Below are 27,634 nucleotides of genomic sequence, written 5' to 3' on the forward strand. Positions count from 1 at the left end.
TACCTATTGGCTTTACTTATGGAGTAGAGTTAAAATTAGAATTGGCCATAGAATTAGCCTGGAATTGGTATAAACAATAACATATTATATCATTAATAACAGATAGTTAGAAAATAAACTTGACGAAAGGAGAAGAAAGAAATTATCTGGGTGACTTATACAAAGTTGGTGGCGTAAAGAAAGGATTAACTTTAGGCTTTCCTTATGAAGTAAAGTTAAAATTAGAATAAGCTATGGAATTAGCTTGAAAATGGAATAAACAATAAGCTTGATAATTTGAAAATAAGCTAGACGAAAGCCAGGAATTATCTGGGTGACTTATACAAAGTTGATAATAATTACCGAGACCTGAAACTTAATGTGCAGATTTTTCAATAAAATATTAAATAATACAGATTACGACAATTAGTACTGATAAGTGATAGATATTAGATACTAACGAAAACAATTTTTCTAGTGAACACGTATTGAAAATATTTTTCTTCGACGAAAGGACAAATATAAATAGCATCAACATTTTTGAAAGACCTGGTCTCTCCTCTAGAAAAAAATATTTTAGTCAACTCTTTTGCTAAATTACCTTCGATCTAATCTGATCCATGGAATTCCTCATAAAGTTAACGTATCCCTGGCCGATGTCCTTCCCCGATCCAGAAACATTCGCGATGGTAAGAATAGACCCGATCAAACTGGAAACATAGTTTATAAGATTATTACGTATTTAGAATCATTTTTGGTACACATAAACACAATGAAAGCAGAAAAGAATGCTACTGCAACTAATAAACAATGATTATACGACACCACACAGTATATTTGTGCAATTTTTAAACAAAAAAATTATCCTAAATTTCCAGTCATCTGGAAGTTTTGAGAGACATCTATAAAATGATTTTATAGATCTTGATGTACTTTTTCCGGTAAACCCACCTATTTTGAACCAAATGACTGAAATATCTTAACAAAACAGAAAATGTTTGCAGTTTTTAATAACATTTTATTGGCTCTTGTGTACGGAAACTTAAAAGACGTGTATGTACTAAATCTACCTCAATCGTGCTGAGGCGATTTTAAAGTTCTATTCCACGTTTCAGCCATATTACTTTTTAGAACTATACATTAAAAGCTTTACTTAAAAGTAAAACAAAATGCACATCGATAAAAATACGAATTGAATTACCCTTTATGATTGTGTCCAATAAATCTGGTGCTTTACTTGTGTTTTGTTACACAAAGTTATCAACTCAATGTGTATGTTAATTAGGAAGGACCGGACTCTCAGTGGAGTTTCGTTTGCAAAAATAGCGGACCTAAATCTGACTTCTGATATATATTGTATAGATCCCAGACATCCTATAGACAGATGTTGCCAACCAGTTTTGTGGTCCTCCTCCCTCCACCCCGGTAATTAAATATGGCATACAAAGAAAAAAATAAAAATTTCCAAAACATGCCGTGTGGGATATCAAATGAAAGAGCTTATTGAGTAGATCACGAATATATAGCATACTATAACATTTCTTACACTTTCTCTAAGATTTTTTAGAATATTTACGAAAATGCTCCATTTTTGAGTTAACTTTAAACCACTATAGATTGAAAACTCATGAATATATTTTTTAAATTATTATTTTAAATAATTAACAACAGTCCATTGTTTACGATTCAATAGTTCGTAGTTCGTACAGTGAAATAGTTGCATGGGGGAGTGGGGGGAGCATTCAAAGATGGCGAGTATATTTTCAAGTTTATGCCAGAAATAAAGGCCTAATACAAAAATATCGGTGTCAGGGCTTAGAATAATTATCTCTGCAATATAGCAGAACATTCTTGAATCAGCCTCTGTGTGATTAGATTTCAAATCGGTAACTTCAGTGAAAGTTGCGCCTTGCAATTTAAAACATTTTGTGGGGTGATCAAATCCACCACATACATATAGCTCACTTATTACAAACTATTGAATCGTAAACAATGGACTATTGTTAATTATTTAAGATAATAATTTAAAAAATATATTCATGAGTTTTTAATCTATAGTGGTTTAAAGTTAACTCAAAAATGGAGCGTTTTCGTAAATTTTCTAAAAAATCTTAGAGAAAGTGTAAGAAATGTTATAGTATGCTATATATTCGTGATCTACTCAATAAGCTCTTTCATTTGATACCCCACACGGCATGTTTTGGAAATTTTTATTTTTTTCTTTGTACGCCATATTTAATTACCAGGATGGGGGGAGGGGGACCACAAAACTGGTTGGCAACATCTGTCTATAGGATTTCTGGGATCTAATCAATATATATCAGAAGTCAGATTTAGGTCCGCTATTTTTGCAAACGAACATCTCCTTGGAGCCTGCTCTATAAAGACATGTCAGTGGACGAGGTTTGGAAAGTATGAAATATGAATGTTGTTAGAGATAAGGAGGAGAGGAAATATTTTAAAAAGTTAAGATAAAAACTAAGGTGTTAAAAATGGTAAAAGTAAATGATTGTTTTGAAATAACAGGTATTAAGATAGGTGCTGTCAGACCAATTATTACCCTATTAACAATTTTTTTTTATTGGGCCTAGGGAAGCGCTTGACCACAATCTCGCCTGATGTTAAGCTGAGATGTGGTCAAAGATGGAACGCGCTTCCCTAGAAGGCACCTGGGGCCTTAGACAAAGAAATAATTACAAAACGATAACGAAGTAAGAAATCGCAAAAATGTATGGGATTGACATTAGATAGACCACGTGATCTAACGCGGCGTATGTCAATCCCATACATTTTTGACTTTTCTAACTTCGTTATCGTTTTTTAATTGTTACTTTGTCTACAGGCTCTGTTCACTCTACGCTTGAAGACTCCCATATTGTACTCGTCAGGGAACACAGATTGAGGAAGCATGATCCAGTCCCTCGCTGTTCTGATAAAGAATGATAAACAATTAGATATTATGTAAATGATTTATCTTACCTTCCTTCATCGAAGCGCGCGATCTTAGCAAGCGTGGCCTCCAACACAGCAGAGAGTCTCGTGGTCATGCCGGTCGCCATTGCATGCAGACACGTCTCGATCTGGGCATCCATTTTAGCATGGTACTGGTACTGTGAGAGAGGTCGGTGTTAACATTCTGTGTGTGTCGTGTCCTGATGTTCATGTCCCTCGATGGTGCCGGTTATGTGTTGTTGATTATTTGGGTTGGGTTTTGATAGCGGTTCGTTTGTAAGGTTATCTAAGTATCTAAGCTCCAATTCAATGAAAGACGGTTATTTTGTAACGTGTTCTAGTTATTTTACAAATTCTGCGTTGTATGCTAGAGATATAGTCTTTACAGTTAAGGAGAAATACACTGATAGTTCAAGTTCTACTCTTATTTTCATTTCTTTGAATTGATAAAAAATGAGCGACAAATTTAAAGACGATTAATAGCTTGCTATGTGAAACAGAAATACTTTCGATAAAATATTATTATGGAAGCTAAGCAATATAGAAATAAAGACATCGTACCTTCTGTGTCGTGTATCGTGCTTTCCTACTATCATTTGGCATAAAAGCAAAGAACACTGCGAACTTTGTTAAAATTATAAATATTGGTATATTATAGGGATCTATCTTAGGTCCAACATTGTTTTTAATTTACTTAAATGATGGCATCAACACATTTGATATTTTTATACGTTTTTCGTGTTAGGTACTTTATTTATAACACACATTATAATTACATTACATAGTGATTTTGAACAATAAAATCGCATAAATGAACCTTGAGTTAGCAACTGTGCCGCTAACTCAACCCGAAACCGTTAACAAACAACCCAACAACACAAATAATAACGTATCAAAAGCTCCATCACGATCTGGCGGTCTACATGTAGGTATGTGATGCGTCAATGTTGAGTAGCGTTAGCGGTAGCAGTGTGAAGCCAATTGATGTGTTGTTAATTTGGACCAGCCCCCGAATTGCCCATGTATGTATGTAGAATGTTAACAACCAACGGTGATAATAGCAGGGATGGTTTTGAGAAATGAGGTTTTTAATTTTTAGGGCTGCCAGAAATAGTATATTGCAATTTTAATTTTTGGCATGCAATCTATATGAAATTGATAAAAAGCTGTTATTAATTGTTATAATTGCAATATGAAATTGAATAATTATAATTAAAAATTAGACATGATGAAAATAGATATTCTTCCAAATATTTATTTCACACATGCATTATAAATTAAAGTTGTGACGTGACAGCCCTGCGAAAATAAGTGAAAATCCGAATTATAGTGCGTAGTGGAATGAATTATAAATGAGCAGTGAAATTAATCTAAGCATTAGTGACTATGGTTGATATGATATTTTTAAGAGCTCTACCTCATTTACTGCCATGGCGTCGTTTCCAGCTATGCATCCAAGTTAATATTGAAATATCCGAATTGCGACGTTGCCAAACCGTCGCCAAGTTTGGTAAATCTGACAACGGTTTGGCAACGTCGCAATTTGGACATTTCCATATTAACTACTTGCATACGTAGCTGGTAAATATTCCATCGTATTCATGGTAAACATTTGTTGAGCAACAGTTGATCAAACATTTGGTAGCTGCAGATTAGAATTTGAATACCTAGTATGTTGCTCCAGGCGAGCATATGTCAACACGTTATAGATTCTGCAACATGGAGAGTTGCAAGCAACATGTTGACAGCAACTCCACAACACTTTTAAATATACGTTATTAATTCTGCAACATAACTTGACAGCAACTCGCAATATCTAGGCGAGAACATTTCAACGTAAAACACTTCAACATAGTGCTAGTAACATGCTGATATTTGACAGCAACATACGGACAGCAACATGTTGACAGCAAAATACTGACATCAACACGATAATATTTATATATTGTGTTGTTTTTTTTTCTGTTTGTTGTAGATATCATCTGCGCTTAATTTGAAACTGTTGGAGCTAATTTTAACTTTTTGGACGTGAACAAACCCATTCACTACAGGACATTGGCAAAATTGTGTCAACGCAGTACTGCTATAAATTAAAATATTGAATTGAATTGACATCAACATGTTGACAGCAACTAGCAACATGTTAATCATTGCCACCAAATATTTACCATAAATTCTATTGGCATGAGGTAGCTCTTCATCACAAAGAGGTACATACGATATCCACGCCTTCCACAGCACACAGCTTCAGCGCTTGGTTCTTAGCGTCAAGTGCTACATTCACCATGGCGCAGATCTCAGCCGGTATGATGTAGTCAGTTGACATGAATGTCACGCTTTTCTTCAGCCATGACTGGAAGTATAGACAGATAGATAGATGAAACGTTTATTCATAGAACAACACAATAAAAAAGAGCGTGTGTACTTATGTACACGCGTTAGAAGTTATACTTCTTTGGCGTATGGAAAAAAATACTAGAATATACAACTTGAACATAGTTATCAATTTTCATGCCACCTAGAACTAACTTCATGCTGTTAAATTTAGGTGTCGGTGTGCGCGCGCATCGTAAAAATTCACTCTCATCATTCTCCATCGTGCCAAAAGAAGTATAACTTCAAAAACACACAGAGTAAAAGAGTACCATTAATGTGCACAGTGTTCTACGAACAGGCCTTGGCTCAGGATAAATGTCAGAGTTAAAAACCCTGACGCTGATATTCTGCTAATGCCTCTTGAGGGTAGAAAAATAAAATAGAGTTAAATTAAAGTACCTATAGGTTTTTGGTGATTAGGAGGAAGGGATGTTTTAGTAGCAAAAACTTTGTCCTTACTAAGTTGTTCCTTTAGCTATCTAATCATCCAGAAAATAATGTTCTGTAAAATAAGTATTAAAATTTTATCGTTGTTTAGGTTTTATTGCTTGTTCATTTACTAAATGACTAGCTTTTGAACGAAATTTCTAAATGTATTCTATGCCTTAAGAGGTATAACTAGTGAATAACTGTTATAACTGCTAACAATTATAACTGGTGATAATTGTTACAACTGCTAAGAGTTAAACATTTGGTAATTATTTAGCTGTTATAACTGCTAAAAGTTATAACTGATGATATAACTGCTAAAAGCTACAGACCTGGAAAGCAGCTTCAGTCTTCTGTATGCAGGTCTCCATCATATCGCTGGCCATCAGTTTGAGCCGCTGTTCCAGGTGCGAACGAAACTCTGGTTCTGGCCAATGCAGGTCGCGGATGAAGCTCTGTAGAGCATCTAACTTCCAGAATAATTCTTCGCTTGTTGCACAGCCGTTTCTGTGAGGTTAGAAATATTTCTTATGAAATAAATTGGGTAAAATATTCAAAATAAGTATATAAGATAACTTTTGTGGGTCGAATATAGGTAGAAGAATTTTTCGAATTTATTTTAACCATGTTTACTTTAACCTAAAGCATTCAGACAACTTACAAATTTGCTATACTTAACTGAACACTATTAAGCCCTATAAAAAGGTTATATGAATTAAGAAAGTTTTTGAGTTTTGATTAAAGTGTAGGTACCAAAATGCATAGACTGGCACATTTACATTTCCTAATTCAACTAACCCTTTAATTTCCCAGCGCTCCTTTTCGAAGCCTTTATGCAATGACTGCGAAATAGACGACTCCATCAGATCAACATATCGCACCACAAGTGGCGCGAATGTGTCCCGCAAATGTTCGTGGAACCGACCGTTTCTTAGGGTTTCTGGAATTGAGAATATATTCTTAATTCCAACTCAAGATTAAGTTAGTGATGATACTATAGCGTGAGAAGCAGATAATATTTTACTTTTAGTAGAGGAATGTTCTTTGAATTTAAAAAATATAGATAAGTCGTTGAATCGTAATACAAGAACAACTAATTTTGCACAAATTAATAAAATCGTTCATTTATTTGTGATTAGTAACTGAAGTCAATCAAATACCTTAAAAGTTCAAATTTAATATAAAATAACATTTTTATTTGATACACTTTCGCAAAGGCGCATTTTATTAGGGTTCCGTAGCCAAAATGGCAAAAACGGAACCCTTATAGTTTCGTCATGTCCGTCTGTCCGTCTGTCCGTCTGTCCGTCTGTCACAGCCGATTTACTCGGAAACTATAAGTACTACAGTGATGAAATTTGATGGGAATATGTGTTGTATGAACCGCTACAAAAATATGACACTAAATAGTAAAAAAAAGAATTGGGGGTGGGGCCCCCCATACATGTAACTGAGGGATGAAATTTTTTTTTTCGATGTACATACCCGTGTGGGGTATCAATGGAAAGGTCTTTTAAAATGATATAAAGTTTTCTAAAAAACATTTTTCTTAAAGTGAACGGTTTTTGAGATATCAGCTCTCAAAGTCGTAAAAAGTATGTCCCCCCCCCTCTATTTTTATAACTACGGGGTATAAAATTCTAAAAAAAATAGAGGTGATGCATGCTAATTAACTCTTTCAACGATTTTTGGTTTGATCAAAGTATCTCTTATAGTTTTTGAGATAGGTTGATTTAACTGTAATTTTGGTTAAGTTATTGTGCTTACACTGAAAACGATATTTGCTGCTACGGAACCCTTTGTGCGCGAGCCCGACTCGCACTTGGCCGGTTTTTCTATTTTCCTATAGGGACTCCATCGTACGATGATGATGATGATGATCGCATTCAGGATACGTTAACAATATTATAGATTCATTTGTTTATGGTCCATTGTTTATTATAAATGAAATTCTATGATGCAATGTCGTATTTAAAATCAAATCTATCATGGTGCTAATTTTATAGTTAGAACTAGAAGGGTTTATTCACACATCACAACATTCCATTTCATTATTTATTGGTCGTGCTTCCCTTTCAATAATCAAACCATCTAAGTCATTAATTAAGTCAAATTTTTATTTTTCTTTCTTCTTTATTCAAGAACTAGATTTCCGCCCGCGGCTTCGCCTGCGTTTTCAAAGGAAAACCCGCATAGTTCCCGTTCCCGTGGGATTTCCGGGATAAAACCTATCCTATGTGTTATTCTGATGTATAAGCTATATTGTGGTAAAGTTTCATTCAAATCCATTCAGAAGTTTTTACGTGAAAGAATAACAAACATCCATACATCCATACATCCATACTTACAAACTTTCGCCTTTATAATATTAGTAGGATTAGGCATATAAAGTCTTCTAGGGTTATTATTCATCTTTATTAGCTATTTTATCATATTTTAGAAGATGTCCAGGTGTATAATATTGCAAACGCATCCAATGATGTTCTAAATTCTAATCTAAAACTATTCTACGTAGGAGGTCCATAACAAAACGTGCTTGCCTTTCATCTTACTCTCGGCGCGCAAATAGTCATTAAGTATTTGGAACAACGGGAATGAATCCCAAGTGTCTGGTGGTTGTTCAGCTAAAACCCTGTCCATATCAACGGCGAATAATGCCCAGAATATTTCCGCGTGCTCCGTAAGAAGGTCGGAGAACCACGCGAATGCCTGTATAGGAAAAAAATTGTGAATTTTTAGTTACGGAAAGTTGTGTAAGTGTGGTTGTTATTCTGCTTGTAACACGAAGGAAATTTTGTGCTATTCAGGTAGAAAGAGTAAAGCGTTCAATAGATCGTTGTAAGAGGTGAAATTAAAATTTATATCATAGAGCTACAAGTTATCAAATTGGAAAACTTTATTTTGTCTGTCATTTAGAACTGTTAAAATGTTGTATATCTTTTATCAATTCTGTAGATTTTCATAAATAGACTTAAAAGAGATAACAAGGGTCAATAAAAACTTCATCATGGAGTAATAAATAAAGATAGAGTACATATAAAAGAATTAAAAAATTCCATGAATCAAATTGGCATTCTTTATAATTTAAATGATGTCAATTTAATAGATAGTTCTAAGCAAATAATGTGCCGGTAAGAGAGAAGAGACATGCATCTATCTACCAATCGTTGAAGACTAACCAAAATGTGATTCGTATAATGTGCATAATAACTATCTATGAGTTAAAGCTAATTATCAAAAGCTTATTAAGTAAGGAATGGTGTTAAATGTGTAGAAAAACCCGCAGTCAAACTCTTTAATAGCAAAGGGCAAACAGAATCTATTAAATCATTTGTAGATAATATGCCCATCTTCCAAGATGGAGATAGTAATATAGAATTGGAAGAGGTTTAAAAAAAATAATCCAAACACCTTTCATTTTAGACGTAACTTTAAAAACGCGCCAATTGTAACTTTATCGAGAAAAAGTTAAATAAATTTTGAGTAATGCCTAGAATGAAAAGTTTAATCGTTTGCGCAGCGTCAACTTACTCTCAATGCTAGTTCAATAATATCAAACTAAAGGTAGCTATTATACTTATTCGGCATTTATCTATGGAATTTTGTTAAAAATCTTAAATTTTTACAAATTGTGTTCGACGGATATAAATGTGGAAGTACTGTATTCATTTTCGCCTTTTCCAGTATTCCCTTCATCTTTTTTTATCCTTTTGTTTTTTTTGAAAACCATACATTATTTGCGTAAGCCTTCTTTTATAAACAACTGTAAGTTGAACTTGAAATTATCAAATTTTCAGGATTTTAGACTGCTAACGATAAATGCCGAAAAACGCACAATATTCAATTTATTAATCGTATTCAAATTTTCATGATTTCAGTATCCGCTGGCACATCTATACAATATTGACTGCCTTGCATGTTCCACATGCAATGGTCTCAATCTAATCTAAGCCGCAAGCGAGTGTCTGATCACGAAACTATTTGCGAATTATGTTCTCGTCCGTGACCAACATAGTGGGAAATGATCAAGTCTGTGAATTTAAGTGATCGTTAGCCGAGCATCCAAAGTAGTTACATTTTGTTGACCGGTTGATTCCGATTTTGCGTTATAAACCTGCGGAGAAACAAAAAATAAGACAGAAGTGGAATATAAGATCGTCAGGCTTGTATGTCTGTGAGTGAATTTGTATTTATTACACACATTGTTGATCTTTGCTGTTTACCGAACATTTTGTTTTGCGGGTAGTACAAGAAATGTAAAAGGTCGTTGTAAAATCATTACTTATGTAACAAGAATTTTAAAATACCTATATGATGATAGGAATCATGTAGATCCATTCATAGGTTCTGATAAAATAGTTATTAAATATAAGAGAGATGAATCTTAAGAACTTAATGACGTTAGATACCTTAATAAATATACAGAGTCCCACAATTAAATTAATTTAATAGGTTAGTAATTTGATTAACCATACAAATTCACTCCCAAAACAAAGCAACACGAAACACATACAATTTTACAAGTTAACATTGATACTATTGAGTTTGCTTCTGATTGAAATGAAAAAGATAATCAATAGAGAACAATAGTTATTGGAAATTGTTGGAATAGTGAAATAGATATTGAAAAGCAAATTCAACAAATGCCCGATGTGTTAGGTGTTATTGTAGAATTTAGATTACCTTTTTAAAATAGAATGTCTTACACAAATATTATTGGCATGAAAATTTTAATCTTAGTTAAAATTTATTTTATCTTATTATTCAATCAGTTGCAAAAATGTATACTGCAAATAATTTTGTTAAATCTATTACTGTAGACAGAAATTAATAGAAATTGCGTCTTATAGCTGAAAATATTTTTTAAAACTACGAAATGAAGACCTGATATTAAATTAACTCAAAATAACTTGGATACAGATATTTGGTCTTATCCTAAATTGGCGGTTGAAATTTTTAATATACTCGCCTATTTACTATAAAAAATATTTTCGTTGCACTTTATGGTAAGGTAAAGAATAGAGAAGCAAGGAAAATGAAAAAAGTCAGTTAGAAGGAACACTTACAATATTGTTTGAAGAGGTATAAGAATTTTGAAATATTTTCAGCTATCATTGAACTAAAAGTGATAGGACAGGGTGCTATGACATCACAACTGTGAATTTTTGATGTGCGGCATTAAGTTTTTTTTGTCTTTTATATAAAATATCGAGTGAAAGTTATTATAAGTATTTCATATATTTTTGTTTTCAGTTTAAATCTAAAATTATAATCGAATTGATGGACTAGCAAAAATTCACCGTATTTAAAATTTATAATTATTCTTTAGAATGTATCAGAATTAAGTTCTCATTTCTTTACCAACTTAAATCTGAGACATTTCTTGGTTTAGAAAAGACGTTCCTCAATTAAACATTTTACCAATAACATCAAAAAGTTCATTTAGTTCATTTTCAATAAATTTTGCATCAGGAACATCTTTCCCTCCATCTATATCTACACACCGATTAGCTCCCAGTTCAAAGAAATCAATAATCAATACCTCAGCATAATGTTCTTCGTTTTGTTGTAACAGATCAACACAAAGTTCAGCCAAACGTATCAGATCTTCTAATTTCTTCGCTGGCGTCACCATTGTATCGCCTCGTAGATCCTCTGATTGTAATAGATTTATTTTTGTATTAAGTAGTATTTAATAAAAGTTTTTCTTACGTCCATAGTGTATAACAGTTTTAAATTTGTACCACGTACTTACCTGTGTCGTCCTGATTAAAATATATTCGGGTAGATTGTGAAGAATCAATCAAAAGTATGAAAAGTCAATTGAGAACCAATTATAAATTAAAATGAAAATTTAAGGGTGTAAGAAATTATATTATAGAAATTAAAGAAAATACTTCTCCCAACAAAACAGATAGCTTAACAATTTATAGACCATTAATATTTTTCTGAACCATCTCTTCCTTTAATAAAATAGGTATACCTTCGATATTAGCTTTTTGGCTTAACGTCGTATAGTTAAGTAACGCGGCGTTTTCCAAGCAGTTTTGGATCAGGGTTCTAACGTCTTCTGGTGCTACTGGAGTCACAACATCCTTCATTAGAACTCTTTCTAAGAGTAATAATGTCGCCTGAAAAGTTATACTAACCTGTAGTCTCCATATCTTCTTTTAAAGAACAATTTACGAAATTCAAAATATCATTTGAGAGGGTCATTTTTGGAAATTGGAAACAATGTTATTTTCGATATCCTTTGTAACTACGTAATTTTCATAGTAACAATGTAATTTACTGTAATGATACTCTTTGACTTGCTATTTAGCTGAGAAACATTAAAAATTATTAAGATATTTTTAAGTAATGATTAAATTCAATTAAATTCATTTCTCTTTTTGAATCGTCATAAAATAGATTGATGGTTTACAATTTACCGCTGGTTCAGAAAGCATCAGTTTCTTTGTAGAAGAACGGGCAAGAAACTCTGCAGTTGCTTTTTTAAAATTATGTCAATTTTACATAATCATGACATGATGCAACTGGAGGTTTATTTCTTATTACAGATCAATTATCGCGCCATTTGACTTTATTGACCTACCTTCAAAGCGCCCTCCGGCCTCCCAAACGGGAACGCATATCTAAAGTTAGTGATCTGATGCTGGAGCAGTGTCTTGAGGCGCTCCTTGATCTCCGCGAACTTCTCCTTCTCCTGGACCGTGATGCTGCCCACCCCGTCGGGCCTGCCAGGCAACGTGGCCGTACTGTGAAAGGCTTGTTGAGTACTCTAGTAGGGCAAGCAGGGGGCAGGAAATTGCAGTATTTTAAAGATTATTTTTTGGTTATCCAGGTGAATTTATCATCAAGTGTTTGTAGTTGACTAAAAATGTATTGGTAACCGAAAAAACTACGAAAGTGTTCTAATCGTAAACAATATCAATTGACCCATATTCCGGGGCCTGTCAGTTTTTTGCTTGTTGTAACGATGCACTACGAATTTTTAAAATTCAATTTTCCGGCAACGCAAATACCACAATTTCCTTGTAAAAGGCAGAGATTAGTATGCAAAGGACATTAGTTCACAAGAAGCACATATATAGATACCTAATAGGTGCAGAGACTTTGTGTTATAGGGGGTTAAAATATATTTTTGCTTATAGAAATACACATATAGGCTCATTCGAACTGAATACTACAAACAGTATTGGAATTATAAATTGTGAATGTATGTATTAGGTTTTATTATTAATCAAAGCTATACTTTTCAAAATAATTTTAAAAAAATATTCGGGCTTGTTATCACATTAAAGGCCGATTTTTCAATTCTTGGATAAAACTTATTCGTCGAATAATGTATAAAACTACCATTTTAAAAACGTATTCTAATTGCCCGTATTTGACAGTTTACGTGACATTTTAATATTATCGTGTAACACTTTATTGGACGGATAAGTTTTTTGGTTTTATCCAAGCATTGAAAAATCGGCCCTAAATTTAATTTTTGTAAATTTTAAACTTGAAAACTTGATTGACTTTATCAATTCAAGATACTCGAATGCAGAAGAACTAAAAGAACGAAAATATCACGAAAAATTAAATGCAATGAAAATTGAAGTCAATTTTGCAATACTCATGCTTGATTTTAATTATTCCAATACTGTGTAATGCGGTACACCACTTACAATATTTAGGTTAGAAATTAGAGGATAATTGTTAAGATTAAGAAACAGATAGGTATAAACAATTATTTGATAAAAGCTTGTTGTAAGTACAACGATAGTGGAGTCACGAATATAGAGATAGGTAGGTAGACACAAAAGTCTAGTCAGAATCATGCTTTCTAACATTGAAAATGACACAAACATAAATTTGTCGACTTGCTTGAAATCTTTTTTATTTTCGAGCATTAAAAACTTACTTATCTTTTCTTCTTCAATTAGAAATGTTTCATCAGCTCGTCAATTAGCATTTTCATGAAAAACATTTTGGAAATTTTGATACTTAATTGACAACATTCACATCATATTTAAATGAACAACTAATCAATATCTCAGATTTAATATTGTCATATATAACGTTTTTAACTAGTCGCTTTCAATTCACCAAAAACTTTTAAATCATTATTCATAGCAATTCCCTTTACATCAAATATGTTTTTTAACGTTTGTTTACTATTTGCTTCTAATTCATCAATAACATTCTCGTTTTTATAATAATTAAGCATTACTGCTATAGTGTGATTTTTTGTATACACGGTACGTACGTTAGTATGTTAACGTATTACTTCTAATTTATCAACAACATTAACATCATTAGCAATTCTGCTTACATCTAAAATATCGCGTTAAAGCATTTACACAACTTACCTGTTCCCATGTACGTGGTTAGCGCAAAATGCGAAGGAATAGTGCATTAGAGTCGGGTCCACCATTTGTGTGGCACTTTCAGCCACATCTAGCAAATCGGAGAGGAAACACAAGTGTCGGTAACATCCTCGTACTCCGTATCTTGCGCAGTATTCGTCTAGGACGAAAACTTGGCCAGGGGAAAACCAGCCCTGGTAAGAGATAACATAAATGCTATAACATCATTGTTTTATACAAAACTAGACTATTAATAAAAAAATGTCCAAGTGGCAATGTACAAACTATCCATTGAATTTAACACCTTATTTCGTAACAGTAATGTTCAAAGTCGTATCGTTCATCAGATAACTCGTAATAATGCCGGCAGTTTAGTTTGACAAATGCAATAATCTGAATATTTAAAACAGTGTGCTTTAAATATGCTTATTTTTATAAGATTGAATATTAATAGACACTAACCAAAGAACAATAAGGATCCTGAAGACGATACTTCAGCGTAAGAGATTGTAGAATCGAGAACAGTTGATGATGGTCAAACTGACAAGGATCAGCTTGGATGTAATCTTCCATTCCATGCTTACGAGCTTTATCAGCATCTGAATATTAAATATTGTATTAAGAATTGTTGTCATACCACAGACACTAGGAACAGGTGTAAAATTCGAAAAATTATTACGCAATAGTTACTAATAAATGCAATCAAACTTTTGAACCAGATGAACGACGTACCTAGTACAAGGCACTATTAAAAATACAGAATGAATAGATAATAAACAAATACGGCACTTCTAATCCTTTATGAATCTACTATTAACCTTTCACTAAATGATGAATCAAACAATCCTTAAACCATTTAAATTTTAAATCTTATTTAAGTTACGAATTCAATAAACAAGTAACTAACTGAATTGTTAACTTCCAATTTAACATCCCAAAAAAAGGATCTTCTTAATTTACTGAGTCTAATATAAGAATATTGTACCTTACAAGTGGACCTTTGTTGGTTTTTAAATAAATGGGTTATTATTATTGACTAGCTTTCCGCCCGCGGCTTCGCCCGCGTTTTCTTAGAAAAACCCGCATAGTTCCCGTTTCCGTGAGATTTCCGGGATAAAATGTTATTATCTGTTAATCCAAGTTACCTTCTATGTGTGTGCTTAATTTCATTGTAATCGGTTCAGTAGTATTTGCGTGAAAGAGTAACAAAATACACATACAGATCCTCACAAACTTTCGCATTTATAATATTAGTGTGTAGGACTCACCACCCATAATCTTAATATGCGTATCCGAAGTGGTAGGCGGTGTGGGTTTATGGCTCTGTCCCGTAGCTCGATACAGCGCCATCACCCACAAGTGGCATTCGTTCTCATCGCTCACCCCCAAGAGAACTGATTCCCCATCGCGTACCGCGTTCATGAAGTATTTCGCGCCTTCCAGTTCTGGGAATATTGGAATTATCGAATACTAGGTTTCCGCCCGCGGCTTCGCCCGCGCAATCAAAGAAAAACCCGCATAATTCCCGTTCCCGTGGGATTTCCCGGATTGATTCATTTTCCCGGGATAAAAAGTAGCCTATATCCTTTCTCGGGTATCAAAATATCTCCATACCAAATTTCATGAAAATTGTTTCAGTAGTTTAGGCGTGATTGAGTAACAGACAGACAGACAGAGTTACTTTCGCATTTATAATATTAGTAAGTATGGATATCACCAGAATAATACTAGGTTATACGAGTTTTAATAATCTTATGCAATGAAAAAAATATCTTCAAAAATAATATGACGACAAAAATCCCACGCCAGGAAAATCAAGTTTATAATGTTATGTGATGAAATGAAAAAAAGTAATGTTAGAGGTAATTGTCGTGGTATTGGAAACGCATGTGAACAATTTAATGCTGAAGTACTTTTAATAGATAACATTTTGAAAGTAAGAATTAATATTGGAAAGGGAGAAAAGGAATGATGATGATGAGATAAATCATAATGCAGGCTATATTATGCCAAAATGGAACTCATAATTAAGTAAACACGAATCTAAATAACCAACTAAGATGTTATGTAGTGAGGAAAGTATACCTATTAAAATTTGCCACTAACCTTGACCGACCATAAGTTGAGCTGAAAACAAATGACTATCATTAGTAAATTTTATATTTTGCTTCTTCAAAAGCTATGTTAAAAGCAGATCAGTGTTAACATCATTAAATTCTTAACTAAGTATTAAAAGAATTAGGATTCCTTATTAGATACGATATGTCCTCTTTTCCAAAGGATTTCTTATTATATATATACTATATTGTACTCACCACTAGCCAGTTCAATATAATCAACAGTGAACCCGTCAAGTTGCATCATCTCCGCGGGTTCCGACTTCTTGTCCTTGTACGAACAAAGTGCGAAGGTGTACTGGCTCACTTGCACCAGCACCATGTATCTTCGCTTCCACTTCCTCCAGACCGCTTTGCCGATTACGTGAAGATAGCTATAGGGCAGATACTTAAAAATTAATATTATTTTTAACAATCACTACTATGATATTACTGTGTCGCGCGGTTTTACCCTTTCCCATTTCTATAGCTCATATGTTATTCTGGTAAATAGGCTACATTTCTGCAGAGTATAATCATATCCGTTTCGTGGTTTTCCCGTGAAAGAGCAAACATACGAACATTCATCCTTACCAACTTTGACATCTATACTAATATTATAAAGCTGAAGAGTTTGTTTGCTTGTTTGAACGCGCTAATCTCGGGAACTACTGGACCGATTTGAAAAATTCTTTCGGTGTTTGATAGCTCATTTATAGAGGAAGGCTATAGGGTAAATTTTAATATAATCACGCTACGACCAACTGAAGTGTAGCTACGGGGGTGAAACCGCGCGGAGCAGCTAGTTTATAATATAGGAGGATTTGGTTAAGATATAAACGTAGAAGCACTACCAATTTATCTTATTTATGGAAAAATCTTTAAAGTTAATATTTATCTCTATCTATATTTCTAATACAGGGTTTAAATCCAAAGTCACTATCAATTTATCGCACACAGGAAATTCATGTTAACCAAAAATCTTACAGTTCTCAACAATAAAAACTATTGGTAGAGTGCGCGCAAGATAAGTCTGCGCGCGGCCAAAATTGGAACTAAACATTGGCCGCCATCTTGTCGTTCCGTGTTTTTATTCGTTTTTAAAGTAAATAATCGCCTTCATTATGCCGAAAGTGATTAAAAGTGCTGGTAGAGATATTATCTTGAAGGTCAAACGTGCTTGTGAAGAAGAACGCGACAGTACCGTTTTCCAAGGTTAGAGCTCGCGTTGCTTATTTGACAGGTAAGTTTTAGGGATACCATTACAATAATTTTTTTCTACACTTTGGGATCCAGACATCACGTAATATAATTATTTTAATTTTGTTTTAGGCGTTTCGGAACGTACCGTCACCCAAATAACACATAACACAAGAGGGTAATGTAGCAGCAGCTTCATCTTCAAAGATTGTGACCCCCGGAAAAAGTAGGAACCGGAAGAAAAAAATTGCTGAACTAGACGATTTTGGTAAGTGCGCTATAAGGCATAAAATTCAATCGTTTTACGTCGTGAAGAAGGAGATTCTTACCATTAATAAACTTTGGTTGGAATTGAAAGCAGATATTGATTTTAAATTTGGCAGAACATCATTGAGGACTATTTTAAAGACTATGGGCTATAAATACAAAAAATGCCAGTCTAAACGAAAGGTTTTAATAGAACGCAGTGATATTGCAGCTTGGAGAGCAAAATATATTTTGAGGCTACGCAAGAATCGTCAGGAAGAAACTCGACCTGTCATTTATCTTGATGAAACGTACATCCATGCTTCCTACCACCTCGAAAAATGTTGGCAATCGGAGAAAGAGCCTGGTGTTCTTGCTTCTGATAGCGTTGGCGCAAGATGGATTATAGCTCATGCTGGTGGAAAAACTGGGTTTGTTGACAACGGACTGCTAATATTTAAATCCAAAACAAAATCGAGTGATTATCATGACGATATGAATTCAATAAATTCTAATTAGTATCTTGTCTGAATTTTTAAATCAATTGTATAACTACCCGCAATGCTTCATATTCAGAGGTTTGTCCATTCGACAAGCTATTTTGATCCTTAAATCTTGATCAGGAAGATTCTTCGGTACCGTCATGCGATGCCACTCTGGTGCCTATAAATTATTTTTAATGAAATTAAACATTTTCTTTTTTAATGTTTTCTTGATCAAAATAGACAATTTTATCAAATTACATAGAAAGAAGATCTATGTGACGAATACCAAGTAATATTGGTACAAACAGTTATTTCGATAATGTTATAATATCTACATAATTTGTATTCTTTCAAATATTTTATACCTAAGTTAACAAAAAAATAAATCATCAATACCTTGCTAGATAAGGGTGTAGGTCGCAAAACAACTTTTCCTAGTTCTTTATCTTCTAATGCTAAGACGCCTGGATTCTCAGTGTAGAGTTTCACTTTGACAGCTGGTAATGGCTGAGTTGTACTGAAGTCCCCTTGGGTATCCCACCTTTGATGTTTAGAAGAGATTAAAAATCGGAGAATAATTGATATAGATTTCATTTTTTTAAATAAGTGTTATATGCTGTGTGGTGATAATAATATTTAACATTTTTGTGCATGTGGATAATAATCCTCAAAAAATATGATCAACTTACTCAAAAATTACTTACAAATGATTAACATCTATCACTGTTTTAATATGACTTATCGAAATACCTCGCAATGAATTATTACTTTATATCTATAGATTTTCGATAATTCTTAAAATCATGGTTTATACTTACATTGGTTTCGATGCTTCAGCTTGATCAGTTTGCAGTTTGTCACCTCCTTCTACTTCCATAGTACAATAGACAATTCTATTGGGCGCTAAAGATTTAAGGCCTTTAACTTCCATAACCACTACCTATAATTTTAGGGTACATTTTATACATAAATCATGTAAAATATTAACTCTTTTGTGTTTAATGTTCCTATACGCTGTTATGTTTTCTTAGTTTGTGATTTTTACCTCAATTTGAAAAGTAAGAACCACATCCATTTTAGTCAGCTGTGTGTCGACGTCACCGCTGTCACCTTCACCAGTTAACTTGTTCGCTAGAGATCCTTGTGATCTGAAACATAGCTGCTTACTCAACCTTGGACTCGGGTCTGGTCCAGCATTTCTATTTATTTTACCACCACCAGATTTTAGTCATTCATTATATTGAAATGATAAAATTATCTCATTTATGATGATTTTCTCATTATTATTATCAATAAACATTGATAAATTACATTAATATTCACAAAATCGACAATTATATAAAACATTAAATATCACAAAGGTTAGAAATGCAACATGAAACACATAGGGCAATAATGACAGAGGAGAAAACATTCACAAGCCCAAAGACAAAGGTGGCATACAATATGGAACCATCACCAAGACCAAGAGTGATTAAGCATAGCAAATAGAGAATGTTACATTGATAATGGAACGTACCAACTATGTTAATACTAAGGATCGAAAGGGTGATATGGATAACTGTACAGCTATAGTCAAAGTGTACGCAAAGCCCTATTCAGAAGCAAGCGTCTTTGAAGACTTCAATTTTACTTGTGTAAAAAAAAATAATAATGAAGAAGAAAAAGTGAAAATAAAAAGAGAATGTAAAGCGAAGAAATGTGTGAGTCGATGTGTCCTGGTATGCAAATTTTACGCTTTCAGTGTTAGTTATTGACTACTTATAAGGTACGCTCATCAAAAGCTTTCTCCATACTTTCGACTAACAGTTTAAGCTGGTTATCCAAGAGTCCTACATTCATTCATAGTATCTATTCATAAAAAGCATTCTGGCGAAAAAGTGGAAGCAGATCCATAGTTGTCATTTATTTTTCAATTATTTTTCATATTTCAAGAATTTAGAGACCACGTTTAATTATGCGTTTGGGGTTCTAAATAATCCTCATTTATATTTACCGATGAAGACACAAAACAATGATACACTATAATAAAAATGTAAATTAGGGTAGTTAGGAACTAAAATGTCTCTATGTACTTGTATCTCCATAAGTGTAAGCTATCTACTCTATGTCGGTCTAAAGCTACAGTGGTCTGTATAATGACAACATTTGGATAGTATAATTTACAAGGTTTCGGGGTAGGGTGTCACAAGTCGGGCTACACAAGACACGTGCGCAAATTATTATTTAAGGACTCATTACTTGTACTTCCTTCACACCGTCCAGTATCGTGCCAGGGGCAGAGAAACCAAAACAGAAATGAACAAGTAGAAAAAATACAAAGATATAGAGCATCAAAATAACAAACATAGGGGAGAATTTGGAAAACAAATATTGAAGTGTTCAATGGTGTACCAATTGAAGATATAATTCGGATATTACATTATTTGGGTATCTAATTCGATTAATTTGATGGGTTACTTAATTTTATTGAATCACGTAAAATATTATTGTTATTGTAGGTATATGTATATAAATCTTAATAATATAAATATTTCGGTTCGTAAATATATTTCATTTACTATGTTGTATGTTACCTACTGAGGGTCGATAATTCAAACTGACCTGTGATTATACCGCTTGATTTTATGGAGGCCATATTTTGAGTCTGCCCCGCCCTTAGAGACGGGCAGAGACTCAAGATTGCCCATCAACATATTGATGGAAGATTTCAGTTCTTCTATGTAGAGTGACTCCATTTCTTTCAGAACAAACTTCGGCATCAACTTGCGATTCTGAAACAGTGTTTGATAGTAGAATATACCTTCTTATTTCATAATAGTATAACAAAGGCTTTATAAATGCAGAACATTCAACATACCTTCTCCATTTCATTGACTTTCTGCATTCTGCCATCTAATTCTCTTCTAATAGCTGCCGCTTGTTCATCAGCTGAATCCAGCTACAGATGATAATAAACAATTGAATTCACATCTATAAACATTTGATTTTATTTTATTTTGAATGCCTCCTATTAGCTACAAATTCATAAGCAATCACCAATTGACAATCATATTAACTACCATAAAGAAAATTTTAATAACAAACTTTAGTTCTAGATGACCTGAAAACACGATTAATTCAAAGTCACAAGCAGTGCGTTAACAAATTCAACTTACAAGCAGCGCGTTGAAAAGCAGCTGATGCTCGAACTTCTTGACCCCTAGTATCTGCTGGAACATGTCATACAGCTGCTCCTTGCTGAGGATGCACTCCGCGTTGAGGCTCTGCTGCTGCGCGCGGGACGGCCGCTTCGACTCGTCGTCTCCTGGTATGCCTGATGGCCGATCAGTGTATATTTCGTGACAGGAGAGAAGAGAAGAGGATAGGAGAAGGAAAGAACAGAAGAAAAAATGAACAGAAGAGAACGGAAGTTGAGTTGGTTCCAGTGGTGGTAAAGCAAGGTTACGAAAATGAAAATAATGTTGCAAGTATAGTGTTTACTTCGTCATTTGTATTAACCCATATTAGTAGTGATAATAAAAATAAATGCATAGGAAATAGATATTGGAACAGTATAGTACATTATTATAGTCTATAATATATACGATTTAAAGAAAGCGTGCATTGTTTTATCTTTTTTTAAATAGTAGAAAAATGTAATGTTCTTAAGTACTAAGGTGGTAAACAGAAAATAAAAGTGTATGTAAAATATGTGTAAATTAAGCAAAATATGCTAAGTTTTAAAGCTTGTCATTAACGAAGTGTTGTTTATCATTAACAATATAATATGTGTTATACTGTTGAAATGTTTTGTTTAATAATATACATCACATTGACAATATTAAAATTATAATAAAAGAAACAAATGCATCAACTGTTACTGTTAACAGTTATAAAAATTGTTGTTATTCACAATAAGCAGATGTACACGTATAAGGCATTAATAATAAAACACTATCTACAACATCCAAACATGAAGCAACATCACAAGACCAAAGCTGAAAAGTATGAGAAAGGAAATAATGAACAGTTGTCATATTGTGATACCTGGTATTCCTGGGAGTGAGAGAGAGGCATCGTGAAAGAGTGGGACAGAAACACACACAGTGAGACAGACGCAGGCGACACACATTGATTTCAAAACATTATACAACAATAAACATCACAAATTAAAACCTAAGTTAAAATAACTGGTTAAAGATTTATTTGAGTAAAGTAATCTACCATTGGGATTGGCATTCTACAGGTAACATTTTAAAGATTTAGAGCTCGAAAATTTTAGCAAGATTGCAGTTACCTCAAACAAGTTAAGTTTTATGACTATAGGAAAGGACTCGAGGCGTTATTTTTTATACTTTTTTGGGAACATTCCAAATTATATTAAGTATACTTACAGTTTTATAAAAACGTTGTTGGGATCAAAATTTATACAGAATGCAATTCAGACATATCTAACATTATATGTTAAGGGACGCTAAGCTATCAATAAAAAGGACGAACACACAATGTCTGATCAGTCAGTAAGGTTAAATATTTGTTGTAAGAACATCTAAATCTATGTATTGAATACTTTTACCTGTCGTAGTATAGGCTTGAAAGAACTAATAAGTTAGCACACGGAAATTAATAACACACATTCAAAGGCATGTTGCAAACTCAAGCATTATTAACTTCACACAAATGGCACCATGCTAATAGACATTTTATTTTATTATGTTGCTCTAAAAACGTTTCATTGTTCCAACAAAAAGCAAACATTTAAAAAGCAATTTCAAATTCATCAAGTGAATTGTTATGTCTATCATTGTTATTTAGAGCTAGTGTTTTGTGAATATTTGCTCTTTGTCAATTTTTAGCACATGTATGTTAAACTATTGCACTATTAGTAAAGAAAACTGGAAAAACAATACACTCACCCGTTCCCTTCATGATGCAGTCGAGCTTCGCCAACCATGTTGTTACAACCGTGTCTTTTGTTAAACCATCTATTTCAGCTTGAGATTTGAAAATGCATTCACTAAAAGAAACAGTTTTATGAATACCTTATACTTTACCTTTAATTTATTCAGTATTATGTTCTTCGAATACTTACTTAACACGCTTTTCAATGTTATTTCTAAATACTTCGCGGAAATCATTATGGGTACATGCACCAGCTTTCACCATTTGCTCAACTCTTTCAGATTTCAGAAAAACATCATAATAGGCTTGAACTGCATTTTGGAAAGCTTCATCAGCCAGGATTTGCGTTTCTCCTTTGAGGAAGGCCTGTTAATATAAAACATGATAGTTTGGATAAAAAAAAATATTAGAAATTATTTAAAGTCCCTTGATTCTATATTGATTACAAGTTCCTATAATATAACCTACCTTTGAATTATTATTATTACCTAATTACCGTATGTAATTAGCTTAAATAAATACCTGCGATTAAGTACAATGAACTATAGTTTAAAAAACTGTAAGCACGCTATTAAAAATTCTTTATCGTATATTGAAACAAAAAATCACAAGGTCAGACTTTTAATGAATAACAAATTGTTCAAAGGTGAACCAATACCTATAGATAGAGACAAAAGTGAAAATAATAGAAATGTGTTAAAATTTATAAAATATGTTTTTACCTGAAATCTGGCTTGTATCGTCTCCAACTGATGCATAGTCACTTTGGTATGGCGTCTCGTCATGTCAGTTGGCTGTTTAGCATTGAACGGATGCGCAATACATCGTGAAACGAATACGTACAGTTGCAACCTTCTCTTCTTGTCCTCTTCTATCTTTTCGATCTTTTCCTGTGGTCAATTTATTCGTTATATTTTATCTTCAGAATTATATCTATTTGTTGATCGATATATTAAAATACTATAAATTCTTAGATATCACAAACCCTTTAAAAATTAGATTATTATCATCAGGCGATCCGTGATGGCTAAGATAAGTTCTGTTTGTACATCTTAGATATTTATTATACAAATTATAAATAAACATTAAATAAAATGTATCAAAATTCAAACGTAATGCTTCACATTAATAAATTATATTTTTCTAGTTTCCAGAACTATACAGTACCTGCGGATCCTGATCTTTATCTGAATGGCTAGTTCCAGAAGGGCTTGGTGATGGAGCCGGCGCCTCACCAGAGCTTGCGCTCCCCGTCGACGTCCTGCGAAGGAACGATCTGAACGATCGATAGCGTTAAGTAATCAATGGTTATGATATCATCCATGTACGTTGGCAAATCACCTTTGTTCTGGAAACTTCAGAAGAAGCTTTGGTATTGTTGGTAATGTGACTGTGTGATTGGCCAGTGTTTATGGAAAGTTTATGTTGTGAATCTACGTACTATATATCTACTCTAATATAATATAATATAAGTCATTTCTACTTCGATATTAACTTGATAAAAGGATAAAGATCATTCTATTAATTATTTAGAAGTAAATATAAAAGCGACCATTACAACTAATAACTACGAGTAACCCAAACATGGTTCGTGAGACGAAATGGTCGTGAGTTAGAATATTTAAAATTGATTATATTGTTGACAATATTTAGAAGCTTACAATTAAAAGCTCTGTAAATATTACTGTATAGTACATTATTTCTATGTTCACTATATTCATAAGCGTTTATTTATCTTACTTCCAACATAACCGGAAAATTATCATCTGCAAAACCTTCTCCACTTTATATTCCATGTCACTTCAAAGCTTTTAACTGTTTAAGCATTTCATATTCTCGTTAGCTCTACTTACGCATGTTGTGGGGGGGCGAGGGCTTGCACCTCCCTCTGTCTGGTTGCAGGGTGGAGGGGGGCGGCGAGGGGTGCAGTAGTTAGAGGACTTGCGCCTGTATAAATCCCACAGTTATATTAAACTTTAGCTGGGACTTCGGAAATTAATCCTATTGCAACAAATTATAGCTCTTGGATGCAAGATAATCCGTATGATGAGAAATTTAAAAAGCATAATGTTGTTTCGTAAAAGTTCACATTGCTCACTTTTACACAATATTGTAAATGGAATAAGTTCGAGTTATAAAGTGACCGAGCGAATTATGGCATAAAAGACATAATCGAAACACAAAAGAACGTGAAAAGTTCACTCGGGGCATTATTTCAGTTGAATGAAGTTGGCATTCTATAACAATGAATAACTCTGAAGTTAGTTCATCTTATTACTTATCTTACGATGTATTAATAGACCCTATATATCTTTGTGGATTTTTCTCGGGTGTCCTATTTCAGATCCGTATGCATTTTACGGCAGAAATAGTTTATGGTTGTTGAAAAGAAAATCTATCTATTGTATTGAAAAGATAGGTTCCGAATAACTACTTGTTTTACATTCATGTCAAATCTAGTTTGTACTTTTTGTACATGCAAATTAAAAAAAAGGAAATAAAATGATACATACTTTAATCAGAACGTAAAATTAAAAAAATTGTTTGAATTTAGACCAGATATTTTTTCAATCATTGTGACATAACTTTCGACATACAATCATAACTAGAAACTAAGACTAGAAATAAGTAATTTTTAGGAATATTTCAGCCATACACACGCATAACATTTTCGGCCATATTTAAATACTTACCAGGTGGTAGCCCGGCAGTAGAACCCCGAGGTATTTCTGGTTTACCCCGCACTGATGGCCTGCCACCACCAGCCAATGAACCGGGAGGAACAACTGGGAAAAAAAAAATTTTTAATTACTTGAAATATGTTTTTTCAGTCGTTAAAACGAGTCCTTCGTCTTTTACTTACCTTTGTTATTATTAGATATTTAATTTTATAGCATTCAAATGCTTTATAAACGAGAAATTTTAAAAGAATAGAAAAAAAATCGATCCCGGTAGGTTCGAAAACCGACATCGAATTTTTTCTATTCTTTAAAAATTTATAAGTATATTGTTTAGGCATATATAAAACTTTACGGCTATTTATTTAAGACCATTTATATAATCTCTATAAGAGCTATTTTATGGTATTATTGACGTGACAACGTCTTATAATTCGATAGAGCCGGCTGCACGCTCGAAAAAACATGACTCATGCGGCGTTACCTCGCTCTGAGGCGTTCCAGTGCAAGCGAGAGCGCGGAATGAGCGACAAAGAAGGACAATCGTTGTCACGTTCAACTATCGTCAGTAAACCGACTTTACAGACAACCAATTATTTTTAAGTCGACAAATAGTAGGCTAGAGAGTGGAATAAGCTTCTTTTTACCGTGGTGAAACATCTCATTCTTATGGGAATTTGTTGAAATCGTAGGCGGTAAGCTAGTACCTACGCATGCATAAAGAAACCACGCTAATTTTACAACCTCTTTTTGTTTAAAAATACACGCAAACGAACATTCTGGCGGTTCGTTGTGGATATAAAAACATTTCATATTGTCAAGGTCAGAATATAATTCCAGTAGGAATAATAATTTTCCTTGTCCTTTATACTCATTCTTATTGTTGCGATGCTCTTTGATGAATTTGCTTGGTGTCTTCCAAATTTAATTGAAGTGTCTACGCGTGTAATTAATTTATTGTTGTTAATTTGGGGATAATTTTTAATTTACAAACTATTATATTTTTTTGTATTAGTGTTTTCCGATGTACCCTCATTTCTTCAAAAGATATCACAACCATATTATATAAACACGACAGATGACTCGAATGGACAACTCTGCTTCGAGACGCGGAAGTTATAAGACGTTTGTGTTAAATATTGCTTTTACGTGACATTACTCTTGGAAATAAATCAACCTTTAAAAAGATATATTGCAATTCTGAGTGAACAAATACGAATGAATAATGAGAGTGGAATTATCTGTGTAAGTTATGTTTTAAGTTGTGTCTGTTTTGCCGGTAGCTTCATTTCCTTTTCTAAATAATAGAAGTGCATAAATATTAACTTTCATATGTGTATTTGGGAAATAAATTAAAACACGTAGTTTCATGCTTATTGTTAAGCGATTAGTCACTTTTTCACGGATTTAAAATGCGTTTTTGTGGTTACCGGCTGAATCATAGTCAATACATTTTACATATTACCTGTCTTGATCGTGATAATTGTTAAAACTACCCTCATTTATTATTTAACAATAATATTACATGTGAAAAGATTCACGTGTAATATTGGTATAAAAGAGTACATACTACATATAATTATATATCTACATTTTGGCAAGGTTATAGTATAGTGGTGGGTTTTGTTGGAATTCAAAATTCATAGCTAAATAAAAACTTTAATAACCCTTCAATCAAAGTTAATCTGCACAAGAAACGCATTTAAATATTGCTAAATGCCCAGTATTAAAATAAAATAACAGTTAAAACTCATTCAAATCGTTAATACCAAAGATTGAATGAAAATATGTTTTATAAAGAACTAGGTCACTTCATATCAGACTAGCATAAATTGTTATTCGAAATTACACCCGACGATGATATTTTATCATTTAAACTGTTGAATTTATAAAATTAATTAAATATTAATAAATATCCATTCATTTTGCTTCTGTAACGTTATTTCAAAAGC

General features: G+C 33.2%; 1 protein-coding gene across 11 annotated transcripts in view; it reads right to left on the reverse strand.

Annotated features, from left to right (window-relative positions):
- LOC123703401 (calcium-dependent secretion activator) overlaps positions 1-27,634 on the reverse strand; it is a 57,499-nt gene that overhangs the window by 9,337 nt on the left and 20,528 nt on the right. Inside the window, exons 3-32 of one of the 11 annotated variants that reach the window (XM_045651350.1) lie at positions 25,698-25,790; positions 24,858-24,951; positions 24,172-24,280; positions 23,727-23,894; positions 23,195-23,370; positions 23,019-23,119; positions 22,150-22,158; positions 21,279-21,436; positions 20,981-21,061; positions 20,725-20,894; positions 20,362-20,370; positions 19,166-19,268; positions 18,939-19,060; positions 18,517-18,661; positions 18,192-18,298; positions 16,409-16,584; positions 16,200-16,220; positions 15,362-15,538; positions 14,556-14,692; positions 14,097-14,287; positions 12,332-12,494; positions 11,720-11,867; positions 11,279-11,391; positions 9,812-9,850; positions 8,277-8,445; positions 6,535-6,676; positions 6,069-6,243; positions 5,150-5,284; positions 2,959-3,089; positions 581-689 (exon numbers count right to left, since the gene is read on the reverse strand). In XM_045651350.1, coding sequence (XP_045507306.1) covers positions 581-689; positions 2,959-3,089; positions 5,150-5,284; positions 6,069-6,243; positions 6,535-6,676; positions 8,277-8,445; positions 9,812-9,850; positions 11,279-11,391; positions 11,720-11,867; positions 12,332-12,494; positions 14,097-14,287; positions 14,556-14,692; positions 15,362-15,538; positions 16,200-16,220; positions 16,409-16,584; positions 18,192-18,298; positions 18,517-18,661; positions 18,939-19,060; positions 19,166-19,268; positions 20,362-20,370; positions 20,725-20,894; positions 20,981-21,061; positions 21,279-21,436; positions 22,150-22,158; positions 23,019-23,119; positions 23,195-23,370; positions 23,727-23,894; positions 24,172-24,280; positions 24,858-24,951; positions 25,698-25,790 — 3,671 coding nt within the window. Of the gene's footprint in view, positions 1-580; positions 690-2,958; positions 3,090-5,149; positions 5,285-6,068; positions 6,244-6,534; positions 6,677-8,276; positions 8,446-9,811; positions 9,851-11,278; positions 11,392-11,719; positions 11,868-12,331; positions 12,495-14,096; positions 14,288-14,555; positions 14,693-15,361; positions 15,539-16,199; positions 16,221-16,408; positions 16,585-18,191; positions 18,299-18,516; positions 18,662-18,938; positions 19,061-19,165; positions 19,320-20,361; positions 20,371-20,724; positions 20,895-20,980; positions 21,062-21,278; positions 21,437-22,149; positions 22,159-23,018; positions 23,120-23,194; positions 23,371-23,726; positions 23,895-24,171; positions 24,281-24,857; positions 24,952-25,697; positions 25,791-27,634 lie in introns of all 11 variants that reach the window. The other 10 variants (XM_045651345.1, XM_045651351.1, XM_045651347.1 and 7 more) reach the window with 10 other exon arrangements.

This window comes from Colias croceus, chromosome 26, assembly GCF_905220415.1.
Source record: "Colias croceus chromosome 26, ilColCroc2.1".
Classification (NCBI taxonomy): domain Eukaryota; kingdom Metazoa; phylum Arthropoda; class Insecta; order Lepidoptera; family Pieridae; genus Colias; species Colias croceus.